This window comes from Pituophis catenifer, unplaced genomic scaffold (assembly GCF_029215685.1).
Source record: "Pituophis catenifer annectens isolate HBS135680 unplaced genomic scaffold, rPitCat1.0.hap2 SCAF_2, whole genome shotgun sequence".
NCBI classification, from domain to species: Eukaryota; Metazoa; Chordata; class Lepidosauria; order Squamata; family Colubridae; genus Pituophis; species Pituophis catenifer.
In genome coordinates, this window is record NW_027256882.1 from 279126794 (window position 1) to 279143525 (window position 16732).

Here is a 16732-nt window from a genome sequence, read left to right on the forward strand (position 1 = left end):
AACACCGTGTATGTGAACTTCAGCTTATACAGCTGACCTTCTTTTGCTCTCCTCCCTCGTCTGCTACTTGCCTGGTTCCTACCATGATCTGAAGAGCTTCCTCAAGATTTGAAAAGAGAAAAGATTTGATTGGGGTGGAAGTGGAAATGCTAGAAGGAAAGTACTCTCCCACTATAGGTAGTCCTTGACTTACAACCACAGCTGAGTCCACAATTTCGGTTGCTAAGTAAGACAGTTGTTAAATGAGTTTTGCCCCATTTTACGACCTTTCTTGCCACCGTTGTTAAGTGAATCCCTGCGGTTGTTAAGTTAGTAACATGGTTGTTAAGTGAGCCTGGCTTCCCCATTGATTTTGCTTGCCAGAAGGTCTCAGAAGGGGATCACATGACCTTGGGACACTGCAACCCGTCATAAATGTGAGTCAGTTCCCAAGCGTCTGAATTATGTTCAGGTAATGGTTGTAAACGTTAAAAAAAAACCAGTCCTGGGTCCCTTCTTTCAGTGCCATTGTAACTTCAAACAGTCACTAAACGAATGGTTGCAAATCAAGGACTACCTATAGCCAGCAATGTTGGATAGAAACTAAAATCTGTCAATCCGTTAATTTATTTACAGGTATTTATAGATCACTTTTATATCTACAAAGAGCTCAGGGTACAGGTATTGCCCTCTGACTTTTGGAACTACAAACAACTTGCAAAATAATTGTTTCAGGCTGCTTCTCCTTTCAGAAGCAGTTTTACAATCCAAAAAGTTAGGCCACGTGGCGGAATTTTATCTGGAACGACGGTAACCATTTGCTATGACCCTTGTGTCAGACTGAGAGATTGTTTCAAAATTTTAAATCCAGCAAGGTGACCTTCCGAAGATTTCACGCGGATTCTGCAGCAAAAACAGATATTGCTTACGTTCTAGGGGACAGGAGGCTAAAACATATGAAGAACGGTTGCAGGAACTGGGTATGTCTAGTTTAATGAAAAGAAGGACTAGGGGAGACATGATAGCAGTGTTCCAATATCTCAGGGGCTGCCACAAAGAAGAGGGAGTCAAGCTATTCTCCAAAGAACCTGAGGGCAGGACAAGAAGCAACGGGTGGAAACTAATCAAGGAGAGAAGCAACTTAGAACTAAGGAGAAATCTCCTGACAGTTAGAACAATGAATCAGTGGAACAACTTGCCTCCAGAAATTGTGTGTGGTTCAACACTGGAGGTTTTTAAGAAGAAACCAGACAACCATTTGTCTGAAATGGCATTGGGTCTCCTGCCTGAACAGGGGGTTGGACTAGACGACCTCCACGGTCCCTTCCAACTCTGTTATTCTATTCTATTCTTGTTTTATCTAACTCCTAAAACAGGATTTTTTTGGGGTGGGGGGAGAAAGATTTCACTGACTGGGCTTGGGATATGGAAAGAATTAAATAAGGTAAATAAATCTACGGAAAAGATCAGTTGAGGATTATACATTGAAATAACGGATGCAGGAAAACAGAAGTATGACCTTTTTTCAGGCACCTGAAGGAGAGGACAACCAAGTCATTTTCTTTCGCCTTGTCTCCCAACCAGTGGTGGGTTTCAAAATTTTTTACTACTGGTTTTGTGGGTGTGGCTTGGTGGATGTGGCATGGCTTGGTAGGCGTGGCTTGGTGGGCATGGCAGGGGAAGGATACTGTAAAATCTCCATTCCCACCCCATTCCAGGGGAAGGTTACTGCAAAATCCCCATTTCCTTCCAGTCAGCTGGGACTCGGGAGGCAGAGAATAGATGGGGGTGGGGCCAGTCAGAATTTTTACTAACGGTTCTACGAACTACTCAAAATTTCCGTTACTGGTTCTCCAGAACTGGTCAGAACCTGCTGAAACCCACCTCTGCTCCCAACCAGTGGTGGGATTCAAATAATTTAACAACCGGTTCTCTGCCCTAATGACCAGCTGAGTAGGTGTGGCTCGGTGGTCATGTGACTGTATGGGTGTGGCCAACTCAACATCACTTACGTTGATGGGCGCTTCGCCTTAGCTGTTACAATGTAACAAGGGTTAACCAGAGAGACAGTTTCTGTAAGCAGGGCAATAAAGATTAGGCTAGAAACAACACCAGAATGTTTCCTTCCTGCCTTCCTTACAGGATTAGCCCTGTAAAGTGGAAAAAAACAAAATAAGATTTCTTCCAACAACCGGTTCTCTGAACTGTTTAGAAAGTTAACAACCGGTTCTCCCAAATAGGTGCGAACTGGCTGAATCCCAACACTGCTCCCAACGTATATATTACTGAAGCAAATGAAAACAAACTGCTCGTTATAGTGTACAAATGGGGTTTTTCTTCTAAATAATGGTGGATTCCTTTTTCCAAGATTCAGTTATTGGTTCCAAGTGGCTTGGGAACAATCACATGCAATCAGCATTTGTCCACTGTTGCTTTACAAAACCTTCTCTATCAGCAAAAGCTGGAAGAGAGACGAGTCCCATTCATGCTGCATCCCTCACTTCCTCTCTACAATCCAGCGGTGAATTATATCCTCAACCTGTCAATTAATATGTAGTTTCAATAGAAGAGAATATTTGTAGCTCAGGGTTGAACTATGTGGTCCTTGATGCTCTCAGAGCTTGGTTGTTTTCTTGTAGAAATTTCATTACCCAACTAGGAAACTTCATCAGTGTCTACTTGGGTAATGAAACTTCTGCAATAAAGCAACGCTGAAAGCACCAAGGACCCTGTAATTTGTAGTCTAACACTAGATGTTCTTTTAGGCAGGTTTACTAAAAGGAAGATAATCCTGATTTTATATTGATACTCCGACCAAGGGAAGATTAAATATGGGGGGGTGGACGGGACACACGTTCAAAGTCTCATTTGCCTCCATTATAATATCCTCAGTGAATTTAAGCCAATCCTTCAATTAAAGTTTCATTACTCAGGGAAGAGAATGATTGGTCTTTTTTCAGATCAGTACAGTAAAGGGAACAGAATGAATGCATCTCAATCAATTCTCTTAGTTTTCTTAGTCAACAGTACCATAAATCAAGATATATTCAAATGGAAATCTGACTTTTCATATTTTCATTCTCTACATACTATAAGACACAGTTGACCTAAATGATTGGGTTTGACCTTGGAATCATTTCACATGTTTTAAATTTACCGGTAACAAAAAGATTGGGAAAGGTTCAAATAAAGAGCACGTAATTGTAATAGAAATTCACTGAGATACATTTTCAGTTAAAATAAATCAATCCCTCCACACTCATTTAATGGCCATAAATGGATATACCACAAGACACAAGACTAGCACTTAATGGCATCATAAATTCAGAAAATGTGCCCCTTTCTCTATCCACTACAACATGGCTTTGCTCACATGATTGGCTAGTAAATTGCAACAAGAATTTGCTTAGCACTTTAAATCCAATTAACTGCAGATTTGCCTTATTTTTACATTAGTTTCAATTCTGATTTCATTTTGTTTTAAAGCATCGTCTTGGGTTTTTCAAACCTTTTCATAACTGGATTAGATTTAGATTCTTAGCTGCACCTAATGGAATTAATGCACCTAATTAAAATTGACCTAATAATTAGATCTTTGTAGCAGTGGAAGAACTGCCTACTGATTCTATCTGGAATCTTGAACTCTCCAAATCAACTTTTTCCTAGAAAGTCGAAACTTCTATGGGCATTCTCTAAATTTAGGGGAGAGCTTAATCTCCAAAAGAAGGTTAAATTCCCAAAATATCTGCTTTTGCAAACATGGAGCTGCTTTCTTGTCTCTTTGGCATCTAAAACCCTGGCAGCATAGATTAATTTCTAAAGTGATTTAAATTCATGGAAGCAAAGATTGCCAAGAGGGAAAAAAAAGCTCCGTTAAAAGAAAATATTGGCATTAATATTAATATCTAAAGATCCATATCCTGGATACCCATGCATACAAATTTGTCAGACAATTAAATATGTTGCTTTGAAAAGATAGCCTGTAAATTATAAATAAAACCCAGCAGGTAAGGTGGGTAAAATTCTTCCCTAAAATCCTAGAGTCAAATTCAAATTAATGTTTACAAGAGTGCATTTAATGGAGCAGTGAGCTGGCGTGCTATGGGCTATGACTTTTGAATTTCAGAAGGCTGTCTGCCAAGAGAAAAGAGGCAAATCTTTCTCAGGCTTTTTGTAAAAGCAGCACGGCCAAATCTTGATCAAAATTAGGAAATTGTCATTTAAAACAAAAAGTGTTTCAAAAACACTTCTAAAAAGTGACTAAAAATTCAGCCGAATGGATAAGTAAGATCACCGGAGGTTTTCAAAAATAGACTGGACAACCCTTTGATTGGGATAGTATAAGGCTCCTGCCTTGAGTAGTGGATTGGACTAGAAGATCTCCAAGGTTCCTTCCAGCCCTATGTTCAGGGGTGGGCTGCTGGGGGTTTGTAGGGGTTCGGAAGAACCTCTAGCTAAGATTCTGTGCAGTTTGGAGAACCCCCAAATCCCACTCCTGGCTGGCCCCGCCCACCCTGACCCTCGCAGGAGTCCCCACGCAGTCAGTTTTGGGTGCAGGTAAGTGCAGGGCGTGTGCAGAGGCTTGGGAGGGTGAAAAACGGACCTATTTCTGGCCTCCAGAGGGCCTCTGGAACCTGGGGAGGCCGTTTTCGCCATCCCGAAGGCTCAAAGAAAGCCTCTAGAGCCAAGGGAGGGCAAAAACACCCCCCACACACTGTGGTGCAGGAGGCCGATTAGGCCACACCCACCATGGCCACCCCCACCCAGCACCGGGCAGAGAACCCCTTGCTAAAATTTTTGAAGCCCACCCCTGCCTATGTTTCTATGATCACTTCTTCACATCGTATCCCGCTCTGCTGTGCTTCCCAATTCGATGTTGGCACTCTGTTCTGAAGACAGTGGAAGCTATGAGTACTTGTGATTTCACAGCCTTGCATGACACATAAATAAATCATGACATTGTGTTAGTATCATTTCAGGGTTGATACTTCTCTTTTAAGTGGAAAAACAGGTAGAAAAACCAACAGATGTCAGGAGTGTAACAATTTGCCTTCAAAATGTTAGCAAAAGTTCTACTAACACCATTCTGTAAAGAAATAAATGCAATGTTTTGAATTGAATAGGACGGACACAACTAATTTAAAAATAAAAAGCTCACAGTCCAACTCATACTTTTAAGAGTACCACTGAACGCAACAGGACGTAATTGCTCAGAATGCTTAGAATGGTGCCTGTAAGGATAATACTGCAATTTCATGCTTTTCCTACACCGTCCCAGTCAATAGTGCTATTAAATTGGGGCAGGAATCCAGGACAGTAGATTGGTGTAATCTTTGCACAAAGTGAAAGAAATGTCTGCATAACTGCATACTCTCAATTTGCCGCACAAATTCTACTAGGAAGAAATCACAAAGAAGAAACCAGTCTTCCATAATATTCAGCCTAGGTGGATCTAGCATGTAAATTTGTAGCCAGTGGTAATGGTTTCTAAAGTTTTTTTTTTTTTTAAGTCATAAAAGTGTGGAAACCAAGGTTGTTTCAAATAACACAAAATGTTGTTCAGTTGATGACATCAGGATTATGGAAGGGGGAAGACTTATGAACAATTATGATGACAGCTCCAGATGTTTTAACTGGATATTGAAAATATTCTTGATATCCCCAATGGACAGTCCCATTGAAGTGATCAATTATTTGTTTGCCACTCCAGAGGGAGAGCTAGTTCATATGAACTCATAGTACAGGAAATGAGAATTGCTTGATAGTAAAATGTAGCTCAACAATGGGAGAAATTACTGCTAGGGTTAGAAGAGCCTATTTCCCTTGAGATCTTCAAGCATAAACTTGAAGATTAGCCCTCTATATCCTGAACTGAACAAAGTGTTGGATCAAACAACCTACCATGGCATTTCTAATATGGTACCCTTTAGATACCATCTTCAGGCCAGATCCTGAAGATGAAACTGAGATACTCTGGCCACTTAATGAGAAGGAAGGACTCACTGGAGAAGAGCCTAATGCTGGGAACAATTGAGGGCAAAAGAAGAACGGGACGATAGAGAATGAGGTGGCTGGATGGAGTCCCTGAAGCAGTCGGTGTGAACTTAAATGGTCTCCGGCGGATGGTAGAGGATAGGAAGGCCTGGAGGAAAGTTGTCCATGGGGTTGCGATGGGTCAGACATGACTTCACAACTAACAACAATAACAACAATCCTTTAGATGTGTTGGGCTACAACTTCCAGGAGCAACAATCTAAGAATCTGACAACACACTTGAGCTGGTTAGCTGAAATTCAAACAATGGACTTTAGTTGGTTACTAAATCGTGCCATATTCTAGATCAATACCTTGAACCCTAAACTAACCAATGAGACTGTGTGTGTGTGTGTGTGTGTGTGTGTGCACTACTCGACCTGCTTAAGTGTATTGTATACCTTTGAGTTGTAATATACTTAATTTAGTGTGGTAGTTTGGAAGATTTTCTGATTATATAGAAGCTGCAATTCCAAGTATTGGAAGATTATCTGCATGCATACCAACCTCAGCCATGCTACATACAAAATACTGGAAAACTGAATTTTTCCACAATCTCTCCCTGCATTTCCCCCCCCCCTTTAATTTTTAAATGTAGTTTTCTTTCTAAAAGTTCAGAATAGCAAAGATCTTGGGGGTGGGGGTGGGGCAATATTTGAGCATTTTAATCTCAGCAACTGCCCCGATCCTGTTAAAGTTTGCCGGTCTAGCTTGTTTTCATGTCAATTGTAGGAGACTAAAACAGCAGAGCTGAGTACTAGGCTGCTTATATTTCCATCAAAGCATACGGATGAAAAAATCCAATCTTCTTTCACAGGTTTAAAGTTCCCCTTGCAGATAAAATGCCAACAAAAAAGCAGGTTTGGAGATGGACAGCCTTGGCACCACACAGGAGTGGAAAGGGCAAACACACAACCAGTTATCAGATCAGTTGCATACTGGGTGCAGAGCAAAGGGCACAGGGTGAGGAGAGACATGGATATTTTGAACTGCAACATCCTCTACTGGTTGATCAGTCAATAGTCTAAGGTACGGGTCTCCAACCTTGGCAACTTTAAGCCTGGAGGACTTCAACTCCTAGCAAAGCTGGCTGGGGAATTCTAGGAGTTGAAGTCCTCCAGGCTTAAAGTTGCCAAGGTTGGAGACCCCGGTCTAAGGCAACAAAAAGGAAGGGGGGAAAAAAAGCCAAGATGAAAGAAGCAAGAAGAGTCTTCAAGACAATTCCCTTGAAAGAATAGTTCCTGGTTTTTCTGGGGTTTACACCTAGTTGTTTCCAGATTCCTAACTTTAGCTTCTATTTTCAATGTCCACCATGAACCTGATGGAAAGTGGCAGTGGTGGGATCCTGCCAAGTTTAACAACCGGTTCGGTGACTGCGCGCTGTGCGCGTGTGCTCAGTTTTACGAAAACCTACTTTCCGCGTTACTGCTGGGCAGTAACACAGCTGAAGCGCGGCAATCCGCTCTGCCACGCAAATCAGCTGAGAAGATATAGATCAGTAAAGTGCAGGGGTGGGTGGGCCCACCTGATCGTCGGAACGAACCGGTTCGTTTCCAGCTGATCGTCAGAACAATCGGTTCGCACGAACCGGTCTGAACCGGTAGAATCCCACCCCTGGAAACTGGGATCTGGATTGCTGACTGTTCTAAGGTGACTTGTATCTGTGCTGACAGTGCTGACAGAGAACATTAGTGGCATACACTGACTGCGACAACAGCACCTTGGGACTTAACCTGTTATTCCAAACCTGGAGATTGTTTTGCTTCCCATAACTATTAAACTGAAAGGGGTGGGTGGGCCCACCTGATCGTCGGAGCGAACCGGTTCGCTTCCAGCTGATCGTTGGAGCAACCGGAGCAACCGGTTCGGATGAACCGGTAGAATCCCACCCCTGGAAACTGGGATCTGGACTGCTGACTGTTTTAAGGTGACTTGTATCAGTGCTGACAAAGAAGATTACTGGCACCCACTGACAACAGCACCCTGGGACTTAACCTGTTATTCCAAACCTGGAAATTGTTTTGCTTCCCATAACTATTAAACTGAAAGCCTATTTCCCTCATGAGTTGTCTTTGTAACATTATCTTTTGGTAGTTCACAGCCACTGCATGCTGTTAGCCAACCACCAACAGAGTTGTCATCATTTGTAAAGATGGCTCCTTTTCATACAGTAGCAGTTGACTTTATGGGAAGGGAAAAATCATATTTTAACTTTTCTGGGTCTGGTGAAGCCTGTGATTACACCAGGCTGAATATGGAGAGGAGAGAACTGAAGACACTGAAACTCACTGCTATAACCCCATCATTAACTGAGATCTGTTAAACATTTATTTCCAAAAAAATGCAAATAAATGATACCATTTGGGAAGGAGGATATGAACTGTGGTAGCCCACCTGCTCTAAAGGTACATCTGGAAGTTATGACTCAGTATCAGAAGAGATGGTAAAATAAACATTTTGAATTGGCTCAAAGGCGACTCAGTTCAATGTTTGTAATTCCCTGCCCACCAAAATTCTGGGCTGCTTTTGTAATTATCAGTGTACTTGACTGGACCAAAATTCAGTTTGTTTATAGCAACAACTGTATTGAACATCTGGAAGTTCCAGAACTTGTTCATATATACGTCTGTAATTTCAAGGCAAATGACTGAGAATGGACCAGGAAGAGAATAACAGCATTTCTCTAAAATGTAATATTGTTATTTCCTTAGAGATTTTCTCGAAGTAATTACCTGTGAACTAGGAATCGGGTTGTCTCATTCACTTTGAAGATTCAAGGAAGATGCTTAAAACGAAAGAAGCTAGAAGTGCAAAGAACTGCACACCAGCTCACCATCTTAAGGGCAGTCAGCTTTGAAGAGTGATTCTTGGAGGGTTTATTTGCTGGGTGAAATCAACTCTTTCTGAATTCCTTCCCTGCCCAATTATTATGGTAGCTTTCATCAAGTTCCCGTGTCTTTCATCTTATCCCAGAGCGGCTACCCTGTGCCTTTTATTTTTGATATTAAATTTATTTGCCTTCATACCATCTCCACCCTATATTTAGATTGGGTTTCTTTTTGCAGTTCCTGTGGAAAGAGGGCAAGGAATTAAAAACAGAGACTGCTCGGTCTCATATATACTGTACATATGTGATCATGGGGGCCTTTATTTTATTGAAAACTAAATTTGATCAGCAATTATGAATTATTATTAATCTATTTCTATTATAGTCTCTTATTATTAATCTATTAAGTCTGCATTACTGTTAATCTTCTCATCGTTCCTAATACCCATCTCCTCCCACTTATGACTGTATGACTGTAACTTTGTTGCTTGTATCCTTATGATTTATATTGTTTCCTAGTATGATTTGATTGCTTATTTGTACCCTATGACTATCATTAAGTGTGTACCTTATGATTTTTGATGAATGTATTTTATTCTCCTTATGTACACTGAGAGCATATACACCTAAGACAAATTCCTTGTGTGTCCAATCACACTTGGCCAATAAAGAATTCTATTTATTCTATTCTATTCTATTCTATTCTATTCTATTCTATTCTATTCTATTCTATTCTATTCTATTCTATTCTATTCTATTCCATTCCATTCCATTCTACTCTACACTCTACTCTACACTCTACTCTACACTCTACTCTACTCTACTCTACTCTACTCTACTCTACTCTACTCTACTCTACTCCATTGCCCTCGTTTGCCTTTGTCCAGTACCTAGCAGGAGCACCCAGACAAAACACACACAACTGCAAGGAGCACATATTTATTCAGGGAACAAATTTATTTTGAAGTTGGCAAGTTTAATTGACAAGACTGGAAGCCTTGCATAGGACTTTCGTCTGGGGTTATAATTCACCTCTACTCTTCCCTTTTTTGTGGATCAATGAAATTTAGGGTTTTCTTCCTTTAAGGTAAGCATGATAATAAAGACACAATAATAGTTTGAAAGGCATTAGAATAGGACGAATGGAAGATTATACAGGATATGTCTGTTTTTGCTGACAGGGAATAAGAGATGCTACTTGGTATCTTTATTACATTCACAAAAATTATGGTACAAAGACTTTTCAGAAAAATAGTCCAGTCTTTAGAACTCACGTCTGTGACACCAAAGTTGAATAAGAAAGATACCGTTTTCTCCAACCTGGCAATCTCGGGTAATGTTGGACTATAACCAACCTCGTCCTCAGCCAGTTTGTCTATTGCTAAAACAAGACCAAAGCAAACATGAAGTCCTATCTCAGGCCTCATTAAGCCAAAGGCAAGTAAAGGTGTTTTTCCTTTGGTCAATTACTTCCATTCTGCTCCTCCATTCTCCAACAAGATGTTCCCCATTAATTTTGGAGCTGAGCTGAAATATAGCTTTAGATCTCCTCCCCCCTTTCTCTGACAGACAAACACGTAGAGGAACACACTGAAACGTCGATGGAGATTCTCAGTCACCCATGTCGTGATTGTCCCAAAAGTCCTTTTTCAAAAGGCAACTGGGCTTTGTTTTTCTTTGAAGACGTTTTGCTTCTTATCCAAGAAATGTCTGAAGAAGCTTCTTGGATGAGAAGCAAAACGTCTTCAAGGAAAAACAAAGCCCAGTTGCCTTTTGAAAAAGCACTTTTGGGACACATTGAAATGTTGTCAATGGGTCCAATTATAGCACCATTCCTTAGGGCAGGGGTGTCAAACTCAAGGACCACGGCCCGGCCCGGCCCACTGGGTGCTTAGATCTGGCCCATGGGGCCACCCGGAAAACAGTGAAGGACCGGCCCACGGTGCCACTGCCAGCAAAAACGGAGCTCAGAAGGGCCCATGACATGAGTGATGTTGAGCTGGCCATGCCCACCCTGGCCACATCCACCCCTCCCCAAGGTCAAACACAACCCTGATGCGGTCCTCAATGAAATAGTTTGACACAGTGGTGAAATGTAAAATTTGTTACTACCGGTTCTGTGGGCATGGCTTGGTGGGGGGTTAATGTGACTGGGTGGGCGTGGCCAACTTTTTTTTTTTTTTTACTTTTAAGCCTCTGACAATCAGGCAACTCAGCTGGGATCGTCAGAGGCTTTTAAAAGCATTTTTTCTACAACCTCTTCGGAGGTTGTAGATGCTTAAAATGCTTTTAAAAGCCTCTGACGATCCCAGCTGAGCCGCACGATCATCAGAGGTTTTTTTTTTTTTTTAAAAAAGCATTTTTTTGGCCGAAGAGGTTGTAGAAAAAATGCTTTTAAAAGTAAAAAAAAAACCAGCCTCTGATGATTGCGTGGCTCAGCTGGGCATGGGGGGTGGGCAGGGATTTTTGCTACAGGTTCTCCGAACCACTCGCCATCATCGCTACCGGATTGGGTGATCCAGTTCGAACTGGGAGCATTTCACCCCTGGTTTGACCCCCCTGCTTTAGGGTATAGACCTAAGTAAGTTCTACCTGAAAAATCCAGACTATGGGAAACCCAATGCAGTAGTAGTAATTTATCTGTAGATAGATTAGTATTTTAGGGAATACTAATCTAACCGTATTTCCAGAAGCAATGCATAGACTCTCAAGGCAAAAAATGGATAACGTATTTAGGATCACTGTCCATAATGGGACTTTTGATGATGCATTGAGAGTCATATTCCGGAAAAAGTGGGTGAGGTCCAAACAAAAACTAATTTGAATCTGTTTCATTGACATTTATGCTTTAAGTAGTTAATACCATTGCAGGTATTCCTTATGACACTTGGGACCAGAATTTCCATTGCTAAGTAAGGCAGTTAAGTGAATCAATTTTGCAACTTTTGTCACAGAGGTGAAATGCTCCTGGTTCGGACTGAATCGCCCGATCTGGTAGCGATGGAGGCAAGTGGTTCGGAGAACCGGTAGCAAAAATCCCTGCCCGCCCCCCCATGCCCAGCTGAGTCGCGCGATCATCAGAGGCTTTTTTTTTTACTTTTAAAAGCATTTTTTCTTCGGCCGAAAAAATGCTTTTATAAGTAAAAAAAAAAAAAAAGCCTCTGATGATCGTGCGGCTCAGCTGGGATCGTCAGAGCCTTTTAAAAGCATTTTTTCTACAACCTCTTCGACCAAAGATCTCATCTCAATTTAATATCACCTCTCTTCTGCACCATTAAAAGTCACAATTGTTAGTTTCTGGACTTCTTTTCAGGTTATGCAACTCCTTATTTGTTGAATCTCATAATGACCAGAGTAGTTTTCTGCTGGTCTTTGTTTCCATACTCTTTGGCCTCCACTGTGTCTCTGGGGCAAAAGATTTAGATTTTATTCTTTGATCCAATACGCTGCCTTTGACACAACATAGAAGGAACAGGGTTTTTAAAATTGTGGCAGACGGGTGGAGGGAAGGAAGGTAGAAGGGAAGAAGTACTTAAACAAGATTTCACCCAACTGATATAATGTGACTCTTTAACTTTTTTCCTGTGAATTGGGTGGGTTATTTTTTTTTCCCAAAGAATATGCTCATCCGAGCTTTGCATGATCTTGCTAAATATTTACTGACCCTTGTTCCCCCCGTGTTACAAAATTGGTCCTTTCAAGTCTAGGCATAGAAAAATTAGCCATTTTTACACTAGTTATTTATTTTTAATTATTGCTTTTTAAAAATGTTTGAGCCCATCCTTAAACAATACTCCAACCATAGGGTTTTTATCCTCACAAACTATCGTGACACCCTAAGGATGTGATGGCGAACCTATGGCACATGTGCCACAGGTGGCATGCGCAGCCCTCTCTGTGGGCACACGAGTCGTCGCCCAGCTCAGCTCCATCCCACATGCGTGTGTGCCTCCCGACAGCCAGCTAATTTTCAGGTCTCTGCCGTACATGTGCCCCGCACGTGCATGCAGAGTGGCCTCCCTGCAGCCTCCTGGGACCAAAAATGGGCCACAGGGAACCACTCCTGCAGCCCATTTTTGGTCCCAGGAGACTGCAAGGAGGCTTGCTAGGCCCAAAACGGGGCGGGGGGCCAGGGACGCATGGCATTATGCGTGCAGTGTTGCACACGCGTACTTTTGGCACACGACGACAAAAAAGTTAACCATCACTGTCCTAAGACATTCTTTTTTTCTCATCTCCCTTTTCTGCTAGGTTTTTTTTTAGTTAATTGATCCTATATTTTCAGCCTTTCTGATCTGGCTGAGCATGGTGCCTCAAGAGTTCTGGAGTTGTAATCCCACATATCTGGAATGCACCTTCCTGGAAACCCAGTTACATGAGACCAAGCCTGACTGAACTCAATAGCTCTTATTTTTGAATAAGAGATTCAGAAATTCTGCCAGAATATATTGCCAACCCAGGTGAGAGAACCATAAGTTGAGAAATGAAAGTGGACTGAATGACTATATCTGTTCTTTCAACGTACCTGTGCACTTTGAAATGATCTGTTGACACTTTACGCTTGCAGACTGCCATCAAATCATTTCAAAATACACAGGTAAGTTGAAAAAACAGAAAGGAAAAAGATGCTCTACTCTACCATGGATATCCAGTAAATTCAATTAGTCTTGCATCTGTGGTATAGCAACATCTGAAAGGTATGCTGAGCTTCGAAGAAATCCAGTTAATATGCTTGCCTTTACTTTGAGTCAGAAGGTGCTTCTGATCTAAACTAGGGTTGTACCAACATTTTGGAGTCTAGTGAAAATAAAGACTAGGAGGGATGACATGATAGCAGTGTTTCACTATTTGAGGGACTGCCACAAGGAAGAGGTGGTCAACCTATTCTCCAAAGCACTTGAAGATAGGACAAATGAATCAAGGAGAGAACCAACCTAGAACTAAGGAGAAATTTCCTGACAGTTATAACAATTAATCAGTGGAACAACTTGCCTCTAGAAATTGTGGGTGCTCCACACTGGAGGTTTTAAAGAAGAGATTAGACAGCCATTTGTCTGAAATGGTATAAGATCTCCTGCTTGAGTAGAGATTGGATAGAAGACTTCCAAGATCCCTTCCAACTCTTGTTATTCTACTAAATTACGGAAGGGGGAAAGAAAAAGGGAAACACCACTACTAAGAATCTGAAATACCTACAAGTAATTATTCAACCATGGGCATTACCTCCAACAAATAATGCATTTTGGGTGAGTACATTTCTAATTTTCAGATAGTGTTGATGGCAAATACTCACAACATAGTTTCCACTGGATGGATATTTACAAAATGGCTGCCATGCGAATATAATTTTCCCCCAGCTTGTTTCGCCTCTGAAGATGCTGTCTAACACTCCTTGCTTTCTTTAAGTATACCCTCTCTCCCAAATCCATGGACAGGCCATCATATATCTACCCAGAAGTTTCTAAAAATGACTGTGAAGCCTCCCAGTTATATCACTGGGAGCAAGGAAGCAGTGAAGAATGTCAAAGCTTGTCCTTTGCTTAGCTGAATAGCAACGTGTCCATTTATTTTGCCTTGAAAGCCATATGTAGAAAAACTTAAAACTTGCATGCCATAGAGATGTTTAGAAACTATCTAGCATCATCCTAGTAGCCTATTTAAGTCTGCAGCCTTGTTGGATTGTTACCCAGGGGTTGAGTTTACATTTGAGGGCAAAATCACGCAAAGCCACATTGCTCAGTTATCAAATATGTGCTGCTCCAAGTCATCTTCCAGTGGATGAGAGAACATCTGTTTGTTCTTTCCCTCTTAAACTATTACATAACATTTACAAGACAAGCATTATCATTTATTCATGCAACATGTCATACGTTATAAAAGTGGCTAGATAACTGCATTTATTAAATAAATTTTGGTGGGGGTGGAGCCCAACACCACAAAATACAACTAGTATCTCTAAGTTCGGCTCTCTCTAGTTTTTTTTTTTCCGTACTTCCATCAGCCATTGCCAGATTTCACAACTGAAAGATATTGCACCAGAAAGACATGGGCAAGGAGAAGGCATACTATCACATTAATATTTATGATTTAAAAAAAAAAAAAGATCTCCATGTGGTACATAAAGTGCTTCTAGAATTGGTGCAATCAAAAATAAAGGGAAAAATCCTTCTCATTTAGATACTAACAAATGCATACAAACAGAAAAGTACTTTTTACAGCCTTGAGATCAAGCAAGATCAGGATGCCTCCATTGTGAGAGGGAAGAATTGGTAAAAGTCACTATACAACAAACAATCAAACATTTTCCCCCCAATGACAATAGTGCCCAAACCCATCACCCCCCAAAAAAAAAAAAAAAGCTATAATACATATAAATACTATCAAGAAATAGGGAGGCAACTTCATTATTGAAGAAGAGATTTGGCATGCTGGAATATGTCATGATTTTCCTGTAAATATCCAGGCGATTTGTAGAAATATTGTCTCCACCCCATCACAAATTTTAACTTTTGTTGCAGTTTGCGAAACCACAATGCACACATTTAAAAAGGCATTTGGTACTTTAGGATATTTCCAATGGCAGAAAATATCTTACAAAAAAATATTACTTATTCTAAAAGACCAGAAGAGCATGATGCTAAAAACAACAAAAAGCAGATTTTTTGGGAGAACAGAACGCTTATGGCATACATACAGTCTAGACAAATTAAGAGGAAACAAAATGAGTTCGTTCTTCCAGTACATTATTGTGGTTTTTTTTTTTTTTAATTGCAAGGAAATAAAACTTAAAAATCATTGTTCCAAAGTAAACGTGAACTGTAATACTATACCTGTAAAATGATTAATTCCATTCATTGCCATTAAAAAGTATGTAAAACATTTATTAAGGGCTTTTGCCTACAGAGGCACGACATAAATAGACAAGTCCTGCTGAAATGTCATTAGAGTATACATCAACCAGTGGGTAAATTGTTGTGGAAATTTCAGAAATACTATCCACAAGTGAAAGAAAGTTATTTCCCATTGCTGGATTCAGACATCGGCACTGGACAGAAGCTTCTCGCTCCACCGTGCTATCGTTCTGCTCCATCTCCTGAAAAAAGTCTGCTGGAAAATCAAAAAAAGTGCTTGCAGAACTTGCTCCGAGAACAGAATCTTTGTTTTACTAATAAGATAACAATAAGAAGAAGAGCAATAAGAAGAAGCAGGAGCAGGCGCCCACTTAATCCACTCCTTCAAATCCTTGAGCATTTTCAACGGCCATAAGAAGCTTCTCTCGCAATTCTTCAAAAGATTCATACGGAGGTAAGTCAAGGCGATTAAAGCTGCAATGGAAAAGGATTGGGGATTGAAGTAAAGGCAGGATTGTGTTTGTTTCAAATGAAGCATCTGGTTTTTCAGACTGTGAAAAGACTCAAACAAACACCACCATGCTTGAAAGGAACCTCTCTTGAGAAGTGACCAATGAGCAAAATTCCCAGCTAGATGTTCAGGTAACACTTGGCCAGTTCTAATTCTGCAGTGAATCTGTGTGTAAGTGTAATCCCAGGGCTCCCAAACCATGGAAAACTAAGATTTGCGGTATTACATTTAGCCAATTGACAGACTAAATCTGACTTCCTATGTGGGCTTGTAGAGAACAGAAATGGAAGAAAGAAGGCTAAATTGCCATAGCTTGATAGATTTCTCGGGTGGAATTCTGTGGGTAACATACCACAGTCACAACCAATAGTGGCTTTAGCTTTTTCTCCATCAAATCCTCCATTTTTTCCCACCAGCCCTGTCCCTCTGTGCCATTTCCCAATTTATTCAGAAATACCTCCCAACACTGAGATGTAACTTTTCAACAGAAAAATACTATCTGCCCCTATAAACCAGTGCTATAGCTCAGCG

At 40.9% G+C, this 16732-nt stretch overlaps 1 protein-coding gene across 4 annotated transcripts in view; it reads right to left on the minus strand.

Annotated features, from left to right (window-relative positions):
• Window positions 1–14423: 14423 nt before the first annotated feature.
• NEDD4L (NEDD4 like E3 ubiquitin protein ligase) overlaps window positions 14424–16732 on the minus strand; it is a 143964-nt gene continuing 141655 nt past the window's right edge. For all 4 annotated transcript variants that reach the window (XM_070938922.1, XM_070938921.1, XM_070938920.1 and 1 more), the window contains one exon: window positions 14424–16164. In XM_070938922.1, coding sequence (XP_070795023.1) covers window positions 16062–16164 — 103 coding nt within the window. In that variant the 3' untranslated portion in view covers window positions 14424–16061. The remainder of the gene's footprint in view (window positions 16165–16732) is intronic.